This window comes from Gopherus flavomarginatus, chromosome 21 (assembly GCF_025201925.1).
Source record: "Gopherus flavomarginatus isolate rGopFla2 chromosome 21, rGopFla2.mat.asm, whole genome shotgun sequence".
Classification (NCBI taxonomy): domain Eukaryota; kingdom Metazoa; phylum Chordata; order Testudines; family Testudinidae; genus Gopherus; species Gopherus flavomarginatus.
In genome coordinates, this window is record NC_066637.1 from 20,987,027 (window position 1) to 21,002,711 (window position 15,685).

Consider the following 15,685-nt stretch of genomic DNA (forward strand, 5'->3'; position numbering starts at 1 on the left):
GGGATGTCAGTGCTGCGATGCAAGGCCCTGGCCGGAGACATGGGGCATGGGCAGGAGAGGCGGGTGTCATGGGGAGGGGCCACGGGTGGGAGGGGGCAGGTGCCACAGGGAAGGCCTTAGCGACTGGGTGGCTCAGAGTGGCTTTTCCATTCTAGCCCGCTCCAATCCAGCTGTGCCCAGGGGTGTCTGAGCTGGTGCTGCCAAAGACTTGTGGGGCCATTTCCCAGTGGCTATGTGTCCACCCTGTCAGTCGCTCTCTGGCCCCCCAGGGGCTGTTCAAAGGGGCCGATCCTGCCAGCCCAGCCCCGTCCCTGGGATGCGCATCTTGGGGGCTGTGTCTGGGCCCCATGCTGAGGCCTTGGACGCTCCTGCCCCTCTGCTCCAGGTCCAGAATTTGGCCATAAGAGCCCAGCAGACAGTAGCACAAGGAGTGGCTTCCTCCCAAGCCCAGCAGCTCCCCACCCTGGCCATGAAGCCAGCTCCAAGCAGCAGTCAGCCAGCCTCCAACACTTCTCAGGGCAAGGCCGTGGGGCCAGCTCCCTCTGTGGGCACCAAGGGCAGCCAGGCTGAGCAGGCAGCAGAGCACTTTAAAAAGGGAGACGGCAGCGTGCCCACCAGCATGGACAGCCGAGGGCACCCCATGAGCCGGACGGTGACACCGGTGACTACCCACCCACTCATCGCCCCAGGTAAGGCCCCCGGCGTCCTGGGTGAGCGGGGTTGGAGGATGGGAGCCATGCTGTGCAGAGTGGTAGAACCTCTGACCAATGTGGCTGTGCTGGGTGGTGATGTGGTGCCGGTGCCCCACGGTGGTGGGTGGTGCCAGTGCTCTATAGAGAGGCTGCAGTACCACATGCAAGTACTTGGTGGTGAAGCCACAGTGCTATGGGCCCACGCTCTGCTGTGGTCCTGCATGCTGGCGCTCTGTGGCCCAGCGCAGTGCCGCATGCCAGGGCTGCGGTGGTGGGTGCTTGTCTTCTGGGGTCAGACGCATCATGATGCCACACTGTGATGTGGCTCAGGGTTGTGCCAAAGTCCCTTGGTTGTTTTTTGCTGCACATGCCACACTCTGGCCGGTGGTGCATGCTGAGGGATGGAGTAGAAGGCTCCACGGGCTGGGAGCATGAGTGCATCCTTGAGACTGAGGCAGAAGGGATGAATCGGGTGTGGGTGAGAAGCTGGGTCCCTTGGATCAGCCCAGTTGCCAGTCAATCAGAAGATGCAGGCCAGAGCGTGAAGCTGATCTGTAGCCATGTGTGTTTACATTTGCATGTGATGACTGCTCAGACTCTCCAGCTGGGCTGGGTGGGCAGCCCTCAGCAGTGCTGGCTGCCTGCTCTTTGTCCCACAGCTCAAGCACGTGGACCTGTTGCTGCCCACTGGGGGTTGCTTGGTCGTCCCTCCCTGCTGCATGCCAGGCCACTGGCCAATGGCAGGGCCCGGTGTAGTCTGTCAGGATCTGCCCCTTGCTGGAGAATCAGGCCCTGGAATCTCAGCTTTCCCTCCAGATAGATGGTTGACCTTGGGAAGTAGGAGCTGTAAGTGGCACAGGAACGTCTCTGAGTCTGCAGAAAGCCTGAAACAGTGGGCCAGCTGCTCAGCCCAGGATTCTCTAAACTCAGCCAACAGGAGGCGACAGCTGCAAAGGAAACCACTGCAGCTCCCTGATTCCAGGGCTGGTTCTACAAGTGCCCTGACTCCAGTACACATTACAGGAGCCAGGGGGCTGCACTAACCTACGCCAACAGCTCCCTGGGTGTGTCTGCCAGCTAGGAATTGCTGGAGCTCCGTAGTGCTGACACAGCTCCTATGCTGGGAATTGCAGGGCAGGGGCAGTCCCCAGCAGGGGGGATTGTGCCACTTTCCAAGCACAAAAGGTGCCAGGTCACAATATGGGATGAGGCTTAATAATTTGGAGCTGTTCATCTAAAAGATGTGTTGACTCTGAAACCTAATGATGGCAATTTAACTCTTTCACTGCTGAAACCTCCAGCAGATGTATTTATCCCACAGTCCCATGCCACCTCCCAGGTGCCAAAACCTTCCACTTCCCCTCTGGCCCCTAGGGTACAGTAACGCCTGGTCAGTGCAAACATCTGAGGCAGATGAAAAATGGATGCTGTGGGACAGCCAAGAATGAATTACATTTAATACCAAAATAAACTGCCCAGGGCTTCTGCACTGACCATCCCATATCCCTGTCACATTGATTACTGTCCTCCCACCGTTAATGTGAGAGATGTGGCCGCACCATTGCCAACCAGAGAGCTGCCAAATCTTGGCTGAGCTCACTGTGGAGAACATGCTCCCTTGGCACTTGAGAGCATGCTGTGTGGTTGGTACCCTGCACTCTGTGACCCTGTCCCAGCATACCCCCCGCCCCCTTCCCACCCTGGGAGAGCCATAGTGACCATTTCCCAGACAAACCCTGCATCCACGCAGAGGACCAGCGCCATGTGGAACTAGAAGCCGTTTACCACCACCTGGCATGCAGGCCACATGTTCAGGGGGTTGGGGCAGGGGAATGTGTGGTAGTGACTTGTGAAGGGAGAGGGGCAAGGGTACTGGGGGAACTTTCTGGGTAACCCCCACCCCAGAGAGCCCTCCGGAGGAGGACAAGGGTTGGCCATGGATCATTCTGGGAGGAATGGGGCCTAGAGCAGCATCTAGCCAGTCGAAGACACTGAGTGAGCCAGAGTGACCGGAGAGTGGCACCTTGGGGGCAGGAGACAGGGAGTGTGCCATTGTGTGCCAGGAGCAGGCTGCAGACAGGAGCTGGCTGCAGGGGGAAGCCCCAGATGGAGCAGGGGCTGGGCTGGGAGAGGGAGAGCAGCTGAACACGGGGTGGGGGGGAGGCAGTTGGTGGGGCTGGGACAGGTTCAGGCAGTGAGTGCCAAGCTGAAGGAAGAGCAGCCTGAGCTGGGACTTGGGCCAACAGCTGCCTGGAGGAAAGCAGAGAACAGTGTGCAGGAGGAACCTCACCCAGACACACTTGGATGGGGCCAAGCCAGTCAAACTGCGGCCCTGGGGACCCAGGCCAGCCTCAAGCGGAGTTAGAGAGGCAGCTTGGCCAGGAGGAGAAGTGTGAGGCCTTCAAGGCTCCCCCTGCGCATGGGCTGCTCCCATGAGCCCAGTGAAGGGGAGGTGAGCTGGGTAGCTGGAGGGCTGCAGAGCTGCTCCCAGGGCTTGAGAACATGCTTGATGTGATGTCGCAGCCTGGCTGGTTCCCCATTCTGTACTTACCCACCGGGCACTGCTTCCTCCTGCCAGTGGGGCCGAAATGACATTCACTGCCAAACCTGGGCTCTGAATTTGGAGACCTGCCATTGGGGCTCAGCCGCACCCCAGAACATTTCAGAGGCTGGCACAGGTCCTTCTGGCTGACTCTGCAAGGAGCTTGCTGCCTGGTGTGTCTGGAGGACACATGAGCTGGTGGTAGGTCACTGGATGAACATCTGAGGAAGCTGGAAGCTGCAGATTGTCAGCCTGAAAGCAAAACCCTCCCAGTGTCCTTTGTTCTGCATCACAGGGGAGGTGTTTGGGACCTAAGTTCCCTCTTAAGATACGTGCGTGTGTGGCTGTGCAGGAGGCCACCAAGGGCTGTGCACGTAAGTTCCCCAGCCCTGGGGCTGCAGTGCAGCGAGGAGACATGCCTCCCTCTCCCAGCTCTGGCACCTCCACCCCAGCCCCAGCGCTGCTGTGGTGGGGAGAGATGCTCTACCCAAGCCCAGGTGCTGCTGAGGGGAGTCCTCTCTCCCCGCTGCAGCCCTGGGGAAGCCTGCTTCCCAAACCCCTCATCCCTGGCCCCACCCCAGAGCCCACACCCGCAGCCGGAGCTCTCACCCCTCTGCCCCCCAACCCTCTGCCCCAGCCCTGAGTCCCCTCCTGCATTCCGAACCTCTTGACCCCACCGCCACCACACATCACCTCCATATTGGTGCACATAGCAAAATTCATTCCACATACGGATGGGAAAAATTAGAGGGAACATTGTTTGGGACATCTGGTTTCTGCAGAGGGCGGCTCTGATCTGGACGGAGCGGAAACCACCTTCAGTAGCAGAGGTGCAACACTTTGTTGGTTTAACTTCATCTCCCAGATGAGCTGCTGGATTTGCAATGACAGTGAAGCCTCTCCATGGACTTGCAGAGGAGCAGACTTGGTGCATGGGAGGAAGCTTTTTTGGGATTAAAGAGCAGACTGATGTCCGCACCAGTTTTGGTTTCCTATGATCCATAGCCACCAGTCATATTGCAGGCAGATGCAAGTGAGGATGCTGTGTGCACTGTTCTTAATTTGCAGCCTTCTGCAGTCAAGGAGAAGTCACGTATGCCAGGAAGGCGCTGTCCAGGGCAGAGCACGGGGACTTGACTCCTAAGGGTTGCTGTCTGTTGGGACATTGACCAGGCATTTCAGAATCCCTTTACTGGGAAAGCAGCTGCTGTTGAGCACTGGCCATAGATCACTCCCTGGTTGTGAACTTCCACCAGCCAGGACAGGTAGGCTGCTAGTTCCTTTCCAGCCTGTGATGGGGTGTTCACCCCACCCTACCCTGAAAGGGTTAAAAAGGCTCAGAAGGGCTACTTGGCAGGATGGGTGGCATCTGGGTGTGCTGTAGGCTGGACATGCAGCCCTGATTGAACCTGAAGCCCAGCTGGGCAGGAACAGGCTGGGCTTGTATAAAGCCAGGGAGCGGAGAGCAGAAGGGGGCTGCAGGGGGAGAGAGTTGGCCCTCGCTCTGAGTTGAGAGAAAGGAGTAGGACGGAACCTAGGAAAACAGCAGCAAGGAGTGAGGTGGCAGGTGCCTTAACTGCTGATTGTAGGGTCCCTGGGCTAGAACCAAGTGTAGAGGGCAGTTCTGACTTCCCCTACCAGCCATAGGGGTGGCACAGCCAGGGCGGTGGACTTTGAAGAGTGCCTGTGGCTCTCTTGGTTAGAGAGACTCTAACACCCTGCCAGGGGGGGAACTCTAGTGACCTACCCCAGAGCCAAGGCACAAAGAGGAAGTGCTGTGCGAGATTGGGAAAAGGGGGCTGAGAAACCCCCAGAAGTGGTGAGTGATCCCCAGATGAGCCCCAAAGAGGTGCCAGCCCAGCGAGTGGAGCAAACCCTGTGACATGGCTCCAGACTGAGCATTGCCTGGGCACGTGGAATAGCGCTGCTGTGGTGCCCTGCCTGAAGAGCTCCTGAGCAGCCTTGGCGCTGGGATGTGAGCGCCCTGGATGCAAAGGGGAGGCTGAGAAGGAAGGAAGAACGGCTGCTGAACCAGGACCCCTTGGAGGAACTAAGGCAATTCTGTGGCTTCCCCTGCGGGCGCACAGACAGAGCCAAAGCATCCCAAAGAGCTCGTCCCGAGTTGCCTCTGCAGAAGGGTTGACTAGCGTGTCAGGCACAAGGGAGGGAGGGCGGGCAGGGGCCTTTGCAGTCAATGCTTCCTCCAGCTCTTCCACAACAGGAAAATGAGGCGCCGCCTGGGAGCTGACCCATAGGCAGCAGGTTATATACGTTCGTAGTGCTCGGGCGTAGGAATATTCTGGGGGCCCTGCTCCAGCAATATTTGGAGCTGGGTTTCTCCTTCGGCCCTGCCTGGATTGGGCCCCGGCCCCCGCAGGCCTCCCCTATGCCCCGCCGCTTCCCTGCCTGGAGCGGGTCCCATTCTCCGCCTGCCACCTCTCCCCCTGCGTGTCCCCCCCCCCACCGCGTCCCTGCCTGAAAGAAAGCAGCGGGCACCTCTCCTGTGCCTGCTCTGCTCCCGGAGTAGAGCGGCTCCCCCGGCAGAACTGCTGTCTGCTGCCCTAGGGTCCTAGTGCCCCCCACCCACTAATGGCAGGGCAGACTGCCCTTACCCTGCCCTTCTGCCCTAGCCCTGAGCCTCTCCAACACGCCAAACCCTAATCCCCAGCCAGAGCCCTCATCCCCCTGCATCCTAATCCCCTCCTGCAGCCCTAAGCCCCCTCCTGCATCATGAACCCCTCATCCTCAGCCCCAACCCTCATCCTCCCACACCCTAATCCTCTGCCCCAGCCCTGAGCCCCTCCGCATCATGAACCCCTCATCCTCAGCCCCACAGCCCTCACCCCTGCACTCCCTCTTATCCCCAAACTCACTCCCAGAGCATGCACACCCTCCTTCCCGCACACCCCTTCCCACCCCCAAACTCCCTCCCAAAGCCTTCACCCCTCATCCCCTCCTGCACACCTGCCCCAGCCCGGAGCCTGCACCCAGCACCCAAACTCCATCCCAAAGCCTGCACCCTGCACCCCTCCTGCACCCTAATCCCCAGCCCAGGACCTGCACCCCAGATCTACCCCCCCAACCCCCTTCCCAGAGCCTTAGGCAGGTGGGGGCAGGTTCTGGGCACCACCAAAATTTCTACAGACTTGCCACTCATGAGCTGACCCGCTCACCCCCAAACCTGCAGTCACTGTTTCTAGCCACGCTGGTGTCTGCGTGTGCCCCTGGTGGGTGCCTGCGGAGGGGATGGTGACGGGAATTTTCTGGGGAATTAAGGTGTGTTAGGCCTGAATTTTCTGGGCTACTCAAAAGCTATTGCCCAGGCTGCCTGTTCCACCAGCTCTGGCCTACCCTTGCTGGAGGTGGAGGGACCTGGCGAGCACCTCCTGTGCATGGCAGCAGATGAACCGTCCCTTTGCATTTCAGGCTGGCACTGCATCTTTTCAGTGTCACTGACCCATGTCTCCAGCTACCATGGCTTCTCTTCCCCTGCCACCCAGTGCCCACTGGCCTCTCCCCTGCCAGCCGTGGGCTCAGAAGCCATTACCCACTGGCCTCTTGTCCTTCAAGTGCTCTCTGGGGGGCATTCTGGGCTGGGCCTTTCAGTGGTTCAGCCTCCAGGCAGGCCCCCCCTGTCAGTCCCTGGGTTGAGGCTCCCCTCTTTGGGCCCACATGGCCTGTCTGAGCTCTGCCCAGCTCCCTGGGTCTATTGGGCCCTTAACTAGACTCCTCAGGGACTGCAGCAGCTGCATCATTGGAGACATCTTTTTCTGGGGCCTCCCCAATGCGAACGACTCCTTGTGCCCTGCTGTGGGCTGGATCCCCAGCCCCACCTTGCCCAGAGCTGCCCAGTGCCAGCCTGGTGCCAGCTCTGCCTCGTGCCAGTTCCTGCTCTGTTTGGGGCTCCCTCATTACCCCCTCCCAGAGCAATCGGAGAGCGGGGAGGGGCCCAGCTGTCCTAAGGGGGCAGCAGGGGGAGATGAGGGCACACATGCTACTGCTTGTAGTGGGCTGGCGCCCAGCACTTGCCTTACGCTGGCGCTCAACCCCATTCACTCTGTACTCTCTGCGCATGCTAGCCCCTGTGCTCACCCTAGGGCTCCCTCCCCCTCCTCCTCCTGCCTCCCCCCACACCTGCCATTATTGGCTTCTGGCTGCTATTCTTCCCACGTGGTGGTTGGTTGCTGTGGAAACAGCAGCTTTTCTGTGGGGTATAAATAAATAACAGCCTCTGCAGGAAAAGAGCTGGCAAAGCGGGGGGTGGGGGGGGGGACAGCAACCAGCCCTGTGTGAGCCCCTCTGACCCCCCCTCCCATTGTGCTCTTATAGGCCTGGGGGAGCTGAGGCCCCTCCGGCTCTTCCCCCTGGGGGGCATCTCCTCTCCAGAGCCCGAGGGATTGTCTCTCTCTCTGGCCCCAGCCCGGATGGGGCTTTCACAGGCCTTGGCTAGTAGCCAGAGCAGAGACAATGGGATCCAGGCCCTGGTGACGAGTGGGAGTTGGCCTCAGCATCTGCTGCCGGAGATAAGATGCCTCCTGCTGCGGCAGCAGCTGGGCTGCAGCTCCTCCAGACAATGACTGCAAACCTGAGCGAGTGGTCCCAGCAGATAGCCCTGCAGGGGCCTTGCATTTGGGGGTCTGACTCAAAGCAGACCTGTTAAAGGAGGCAACAGAGTTTGGGGCTGAGACTGCCAAAAGCAGCAGATGTGCTCAGGTGGGCTGAGCTAGAGTGGGCAGAGGGGTTCCCTGGGCAACAGATGGCACTTGGCTGCCTGTAGGAATCCCTCATTGCTTGGAGCTGCCTGCGAGGATCTGGCTGGCTTGCAAGTGGCATTGCTGTCTCCCAGACCCATGGGCCTTGCTGCTTGCAGCCAGAGGCCTGGCTGGGGTGATCGTTAGGGGATACTGTTATTGCACTCATTAATTCTTTGCACTAACAAACTTGAATCTTGTTACAAAGATGGGGAAACTGAAAATTTGAGGCAGGTTCATAGAAGAGCCACTAGAATGACAAAAGGATTGGAAAATATGTTGTGTAGTTACAGACTCAAGAAGTGCAGTCTATTTCTCTGGTTCAGAAGGCTAACGGGTGACTAGATCACAGTCCATAGTGCCTGTCTGGGGAACCAAAGTTTGAAAATAGGGTTCTCTTCCATCCAGCAGACAATCTAACATGATCCAGTGGCTAGAGGTTGCAGCCTGACAAATTCAGATTGAAAATAAGGCCAGATTTTAACAGGGAGGGTAATTAACCAGTGGAACAACTTACCAAGGGTTGTGGTGGATCTCCATCACTGGAAATTGAGATTGTATGTTTTTCTAAAAGCTACACCCTAGTTCAAATGGACATGAAGTCAGAGCAGTCCTATGGCCGGTAGTATACAGGCAGGCAGACTGATGATTGCAGTGGTCCCATGCAGTCTTATGAATGGCCTCATCCATAGCTAAGAGGGGCATAGAATCCAGGACCCTTGATTACCTGGCTGCTGCCTGGGCCACACGGCATCTATCTGTACCTTTGGTTAGGAGCAAGAGCTGTGCCTAATAACACTCTTAGCCTGCATCCTGCAAAATAAATGGCTCAAACCTGTCTGGGTTCTGGGCTGGTGCACATCTACTACGCTTATGTTAACCCCATGATATTATGGGACAGCTTTAAACATGGTGAGACAGTGCTGCAGGCTAAAATGAGCTTGGCGTATATTTGATCTAAACAAGTAAAGTGCTGTGGAACTGCTAATTATATTCTAATGAAGTGTGTGTGTGTCACTGCCCTCTATTGGAACAGATCAGCATTGCTTGTGTGTCATACACCCTGTAAGGCTAACGGAGAGGTTTTTTTAGGGCTGGAGGTTGTGAACTCCACCCCAGCTGTAGCCAGGAAGTTGTGTGTACTGGCTATGTGTAGCACAGGGAAAGTCGGAGGAGCTTGTGGATTGGCTACGTTGCTGTTATTACCTAGCCTGTGGGGCTGAGGCCCAGCCAGGTGGGACCCACTCTAAACAGTGTGAGAGAGCCCTGGGCGCTGCCCAGCAGCAGAGAGTTTTGGTGCAGTGTAGCCCCACCCAGAGTGGTGGGTGAAGTGTCTTTAACAAAGTATCAGGGCCCAGCGGGCTGGGGGTGCTGATCTCTGAATGGGGGCGTGGTCCAGCCTGAGGGTGGGGGGCTGTGTGCAGTGAGCCCCGTGCCCTGGTCTATGGAGTTCTGAAGCTCGAGCCCTTGAGCTGTGGCTGGGGTGGGGGTGCTGAGTTCTGGAGCTACCCAGGGTCTCCCCAGCTCTCTCGCTCGCACTAGTAAATAGCAGCTGGTTTAGCTCCCTGGCACTGGCCCCACTTTGTCCCCATCTGTGCTTGGCCGACAAGACCTGACCCTGCCTGCCCTGATCACTGACCTGGCAGCTTTGGAAACACTACCATCCCCCCTCCTGGGCTGGGGTTGCCATGGCAACTCCTCTTTTTTGTAGGCGTTTCAAGTAGAAAGGCAAAATCTGCATTTAAAAAGTGTGAGGGGAGCAGAGCTAAAGGGCCTAAGCCAGCCCAGTCCTAACCCCTGCCTGCCCTGGGGCTGTGCACTGGGAGCCGCAGGAGGCGCTGAGGCCTTCCTGGGTGTCCAGCCTGGTGAAGGAAGAAGGGGTTGAGTTTGAGTCCCTGGCACTGCAGCTCCTCCTGATCCAGGCCCAGGAAGGACTTTGGCCAGGTCTACACCAGCGATGTTGTGCTGGTTAGCTTTGCCGGCAAACTCTCCTCACTGGCCGCAGCTTAGCCGGCCAGGGAGTGCTTTGGCTGGTCCAGCTTAGACCAGTTCAGCCAATGAAATAACCCTCCAGGCAGGGACCCTGTCCCCCGATCCCTGCACCCCACGCGGTGCCCAGACAGGGACCCTGCCACCCGATCCCTGCACCCCACGCGGTGCCCAGACAGGGACCCTGCCACCCGATCCCTGCACCCCACGCGGTGCCCAGACAGGGACCCTGCCTCCTGATCTCTGCACCCCACGCGGTGCCCAGACAGGGACCCTGCCACCTGATTCCCGCATCCCACGTGGTGCCCAGACAGGGACCCTGCCACCCGATCCCTGCACCCCACATGGTGCCCAGACATGAACCCCTCCCTGGGCCCACACCTCCAGCTGTTATAGGTTACTGGACTGGTTTGTCTAATTCACAAAGTGGAGAGACACCTTTAAAACCTACTTGGCTAGTGCGAGCTCGTGATCTGTCAGTGATGGCACAAAATGCAGCAAACCCCGGGGTCCTCTGGGGCCTGCATGATGGCTGGGAGGGGTGACTGCCCTGCAATAGTGTGGGGGCATCCCTCTCCCTTAGCTGCTCGGGTCAGAGCTTGTGGCAGGGGAATGGGTCTGGGTTCTCTGCCAGGCTCTAAGCCAATCTCACGTGCTCTGGGGCTTCCCCAGCTGGGGGGGTGAGGAGCAGCTGAGCATGCTGGGGCGGGCTGAGGGACTTGTCTGCAGGTTCAACGTGGCCCCTGGTTCAACTCCCAGGCTGTTGTGAGAGGACTGGATGTAGGCCTCTGCCCTGCCCTGCCTTGCCCCCCTGCTACACCAAATCCAAAATCTGCCCCTTCTTCCCCCAGCCCCGGCTCAGGCCTGAAGGGCTCCCCAGAGCTGCCATGGCTGCAATGTAGCCCCTTGCATCCCCCTGCCAGGCCGAGGCATGGAATGGCCCCCACTAAGTGTTGGTGCCTGGAGCTCCAGCTCTGAGGGAACCATCTGCTGCAGCAGCGCAGACTTAGTTCCTGGCTGCTGGATAATTGTGCAGTGGGCAGGCGGGCGGGCGGGCAGCTTGCAGCCGGAGGGGAAAGGCCAGAGCAGCAGGGTCTACCCTGAAATGAGGGCAAGCCCCAGCCTGGCCAGAGGCATCTGCTTTAACCGCTACGCTGCTGAGGATGTGTACGCTCAGCCTCGGTTCCTTCTCTAGGCCCTCCAGCCGTGGGGATAGGCTGAACTGGGGTTTGCAAAGCTCCATCCCATGCTCAGATGTGGGGCCCATGGATTCCAAACACACAACGTCGGGGGCGTTTGGGTCTCCGGTTCCAGTTCTGGCCACATCTCTAGCTCCAGTCCCCCCCCCCCCTGCCCCAAGCCCACAGACCCATTCCGAGAGGTTAGTTTGGGAGTGGGTCTCACTGCCAGTGAGGCTGGGCTGGCTGAGAATAACCCCATGCCAGAGCTTTCCCAGCACCGGGCCCCTTGTGGCCTGTCAGCCCCCTGTAAACAACCGGTCTCCAGGTGTCACCCACCTGGCCAGCTGTCCCTTCCTGTGTGTAAAACCATAGAATCATAGAATATCAGGGTTGGAAGGGACCTCAGGAGGTATCTGGTCCAACCCCCTGCTCAAAGCTGGACCAGTTCCCAACTAAATCATCCCAGCCAGGGCTTTCTCAAGCCTGACCTTAAAAACCTCTAAGGAAGGAGATTCCACCACCTTCCTAGGGAACCCATTTCAGTGCTTCACCACCCCCCTAGTGAAAAAGTGTTTCCTAATATCCAGCCTAGACCTCCCCCACTGCAACTTGAGACTGTTGCTCCTTGTTCTGTCATCTGCCACCACTGAGAACAGTCCAGAGCCATCCTCTTTGGAACCCCCTTTCAGGTAGTTGAAGGCTGCTATCAAATCCCCTCATCCTTCTCTTCTGCAGACTAAACAATCCCAGTTCCCTCAGTCTCTCCTCATAAGTCATGTGCTCCAGCCCCCTAATCATTTTTGTTGCCCTCCGCTGGACTTTTTCCAGTTTTTCCACATCCTTCTTGTAGTGTGGGGCCCAAAACTGGACACAGTACTCCAGATGAGGCCTCACCAACAGGGCCTCCCAGAGAGGGGGGCAAGTGGAGCAATTTACCTCAGGCCCCCATGATAATATAGTATTCTATAGTATGGCAACATTTTTTTTAATGGAAGGGGCCCCTGAAATTGCTTTGCCCCAGACCCCCTGAATCCTCTGGGCGGCCCTGCTCACCAATGTCGAATAGAGGGGAATGATTACGTCCCTCGATCTGCTGGCAATGCCCCTACTTATAGAGCCCAAAATGCCGTTAGCCTTCTTGGCAACAAGGGCACACTGTTGTGACGCAGTAGAGACCGTCTGCATGGGGGATGGGAGAGCAGGGGATGACTTTAGGTGAGGAACAGGACCTGAGCCTGTAATCTGAGCCAGGAAGCGGGGTGGAGGCAAACACCTTTGCCCGGGAAGCTGGACAAAGGAAGAGAGCTGGCTGGAGAGGTTTTTAGTTTCAGGTTTGGGCTGGCTGGGAAGAGGCAGGGACCCCCATGTCTGGGGTCTAAGATCCTTGCCCCCCAGAGGGACCTGGCTAAGGGGCCTGGTTGTACCTACAAGCCCTGCTTGGGACTGTGTTCCTGTTGTCTAATAAACCTTCTGTTTTACTGGCTGGCTAAAAGTCACAGTAAATCGCAGAAGGTAGGGTTTGCAGGGCCGGGACTCCCCCACACTCCGTAACAGCTGTTGACTCATATCTAGCTTCTCATCCACTGTAACCCCTAGGTCCTTTTCTGCAGAACTGCTGCCTTGCCATTCGGTCTCTAATCTGTAGTAGTGCATGAGATTCTTCCTCCACTTCAGCTCTAGGTCCTCCGCTTAGATGCCCAGGTGCCTAGGGAATGCCCTTGAGAGAGGAAGGCTGGACAGTGGGTTCCTGGCACACAGATAATCCCTCAGCCCTGTTCTAAGCACCCTGAGATCCCCTAGCCCCAGTGGGTGGGGACAGCATTCCACATTGCAGTCAGGGAAACTGAGGCACAGACCACAGCATTGACCCATTCAAGGACAGAGCTGAGGTTAGCACCCCATTCACAGACCTGTGCTAAATGCCCTGCTCTCCTGACAGCTGTTACATTTGGCCAAGTAGCCATGCAAATACCCAGTGCAATCCACTGTTTTCCCCCCGCATGGCTCCAGTTCCAGTGGGCTCCGTTCCCAAGTCCCTGGGGAATGTTTCTAGCTGCCCAGCATGACTGGCTCCGCTTGGAGTCTGCAATTCTATCTCAGTCTATCCTGCATCTGTACCTCACGGGGGATGGACTCTGGAGTCGGTACCTGACCCAGCAGCCCAGGTGATGGTGCAGAAGGCAGAATGGCTCCAGCCAGCTGCACCATCCCTATAGGGCTGGTAGGAATCCCCGTGTCTGTGTGCTGGGGAAGCTAGCCCATCGCGGAGCTGAGATGAGAGGGAGAAGGCATTTTACCTTGTTGCTTTCTGAGTGCTTCCTCCCTGCCAGGAATGGGGCAGGGCCTCACCAACACACAGCACTTATCCTTACCCCACAGAGACCTGTGCTTATGACATGCAGAGAGATTTTAGGCAGGATGGGGAATTGTGCTCTACTGAAACTCCACCCCAAAACCCAAGCTCCACCCACAATCCCAGGGTGCCCTCATATTTGGAAATGTTTTGTGGTTGACAGTGATAACATTAAGCACTAGAGTGAACATCCACTGAGTGGACCGGTTCTATTCCTTGTGCTCCAGCCTGCAGGCTCAGGCACGCATCATGCAGCGGGTCACATCCCAAAGCTTTCCTTTCTGACCAGCTGGGCTAGAAACAACCAGCCTGAAGGGCCAGGGGGCCGGAGGGAAGGGCCCTGGTGGCAGCAGCGAGAATTCAAGTGAACGGCCTCTGTCCCCATGGGTGACACGGAGTCAGAGGGGGCTCAGGGTCCCTGTGCTCTCCCCCTATTACTGTTCCCGGCCCTCCTGTCCCTTGCTAATGTGCCCGGGGGAGTAAGGGAGGTGCATACCACTTAGGCAGACACAAGAAAGCTGCCAGAGTCACGGTCCAGCGCCTCATGCCTCTCCCCAAGGGGAGTCTGGCCCCGGCAGTGCATGGGGGGAGGGGAACAGAAGCGGTGAGGCAGCTCGTGCCTGGGCACCTCAGAGGACGGGGGTGACCGTGCCCCCGGTGCAGCGGGAGGGGGATGGTAGGCGTGGCCAGCCCAGGTGTCTCTGGAACAAAGAGGCTAATGGTCCGTGTGGGTGAGCAGGGGCTGTGCAGCTGGGAGGGCGAAGGCCTCGTGATGAATGGCTCTGTGCTGTGCTTCCCCCTCCAGCGTACGCCCAGCTGCAGCCCCACCAACTCATTCAGCAGCAGAAGCAGATCCAGCACCAGTTTGTGATCCAGCAGCAGCAGCTCCAGCCCAGGCCTCAACCTCAGCTCATCCAGGGCGGTGCCAACACCTCGCCCCAGCTGCAGCCGCTGCCCACGCCCAGCCTGGCGGTGCAGCCCAGCCCGCAGGTGCAGGGCCAGAGCCACCCCACCCCACAGGGCCCAGCCCCCCTGTCCCACCCACCACAGTGCCAAGCTTCCAGTCAACACAAACCTAGTGCTAACCAGCCATACCAGCCCACTCTGCACACCCCTGGGCTCCAAGCCGTGGGCCCGGCCCAGCCAGCACCTGAGGGCGGGCCTCAGAACAGACACCCCGGGTGCCTGAACCATGCCACGCAGCGCAAGTTCCAGCATGCCTCAGCCGTGATCCTGCAGCTCCAGCCGGCCATAGGGACGGTGAGTGTGGCATGGCTGGGGAATGCGGTGTCAGCCACTGGGGGACATTGGGAGATTCGGTCCCGGGTTTGGGTTTGGTTGTGACGTGGAGGAGGAAATGTAGAGATCTTACTGTAAATGTTTGATTGTTAACAGAGGCCCCCTCAGCTGGATACAGGATTCTTCTTCACTTCCTGGACTCAACACTTTCTGTGCGCTGTTAAACAGCCACCACGTCCTACCCCAGAGGCACTCATGTTTCATGCTGGGCAACATGTTCCCTGTGGGGGGGAGCCCTGGGATCACTCCAGGCGCTGGTGGCTGTTACACTCTCCTTCTTGCCTGCCTCCCTGACAGCCTCAGCTCAGCATCCAGGAGAATGCCAGGAAAGACGTCCTTCCTGCTGATAAGAACCCGGAAAGCCTGCCAGCTCAGCAGTCGCAGCCACCACAAACTGCCCTGATGCCCCCAGCTGCGCCCCCGGACCCAGAGATCTCTGAGGGCAGCAGGCCCCCTACTCATGGTAAGGAGCCTTGGCTGTGTAGTGGGGTGTTACCAGGAGCGGCTGCCTTGCCCATCCCCTGCTCTGAGACGTCTTGTGTCCTGGCTCAGACAAAGGGAACGGACAGGGCCCTGCTTAGGAAAGGGGCAGAGCTGGATTGCTGGGGAGCGTTCAGGGTGAAGCTGGGGCGTGGGGGGAAGTTCCTGAGTATATTCTGGGTGGCACCTTGGAAATAACCCACACCCCAAGGGGCTTTGCAGCCTCACTCCCCCATTGGATCCCCACGTGCACACCAGCAGTGCACGGGGCCCATCAGAGAGGTAGAACAGGGGAGAATGCCCTGGTTGCAAAGATCCTGCAAGTGGGTCTCCCATGCCCAGCCCAACAGACGAGCGTGCCACCACCGGGATGTGCACTGCACCGCGTCCATAGGCTG

The 15,685-nt window shown here is 58.3% G+C and overlaps 1 protein-coding gene across 4 annotated transcripts in view; it reads left to right on the top strand.

Moving 5' to 3' along the window:
- Nucleotides 1-15,685, top strand: part of PHC2 (polyhomeotic homolog 2) — a 105,306-nt gene that overhangs the window by 67,153 nt on the left and 22,468 nt on the right. For all 4 annotated transcript variants that reach the window (XM_050931196.1, XM_050931197.1, XM_050931198.1 and 1 more), the window contains 3 exons: nt 386-689; nt 14,314-14,768; nt 15,105-15,270. In XM_050931196.1, coding sequence (XP_050787153.1) covers nt 386-689; nt 14,314-14,768; nt 15,105-15,270 — 925 coding nt within the window. The remainder of the gene's footprint in view (nt 1-385; nt 690-14,313; nt 14,769-15,104; nt 15,271-15,685) is intronic.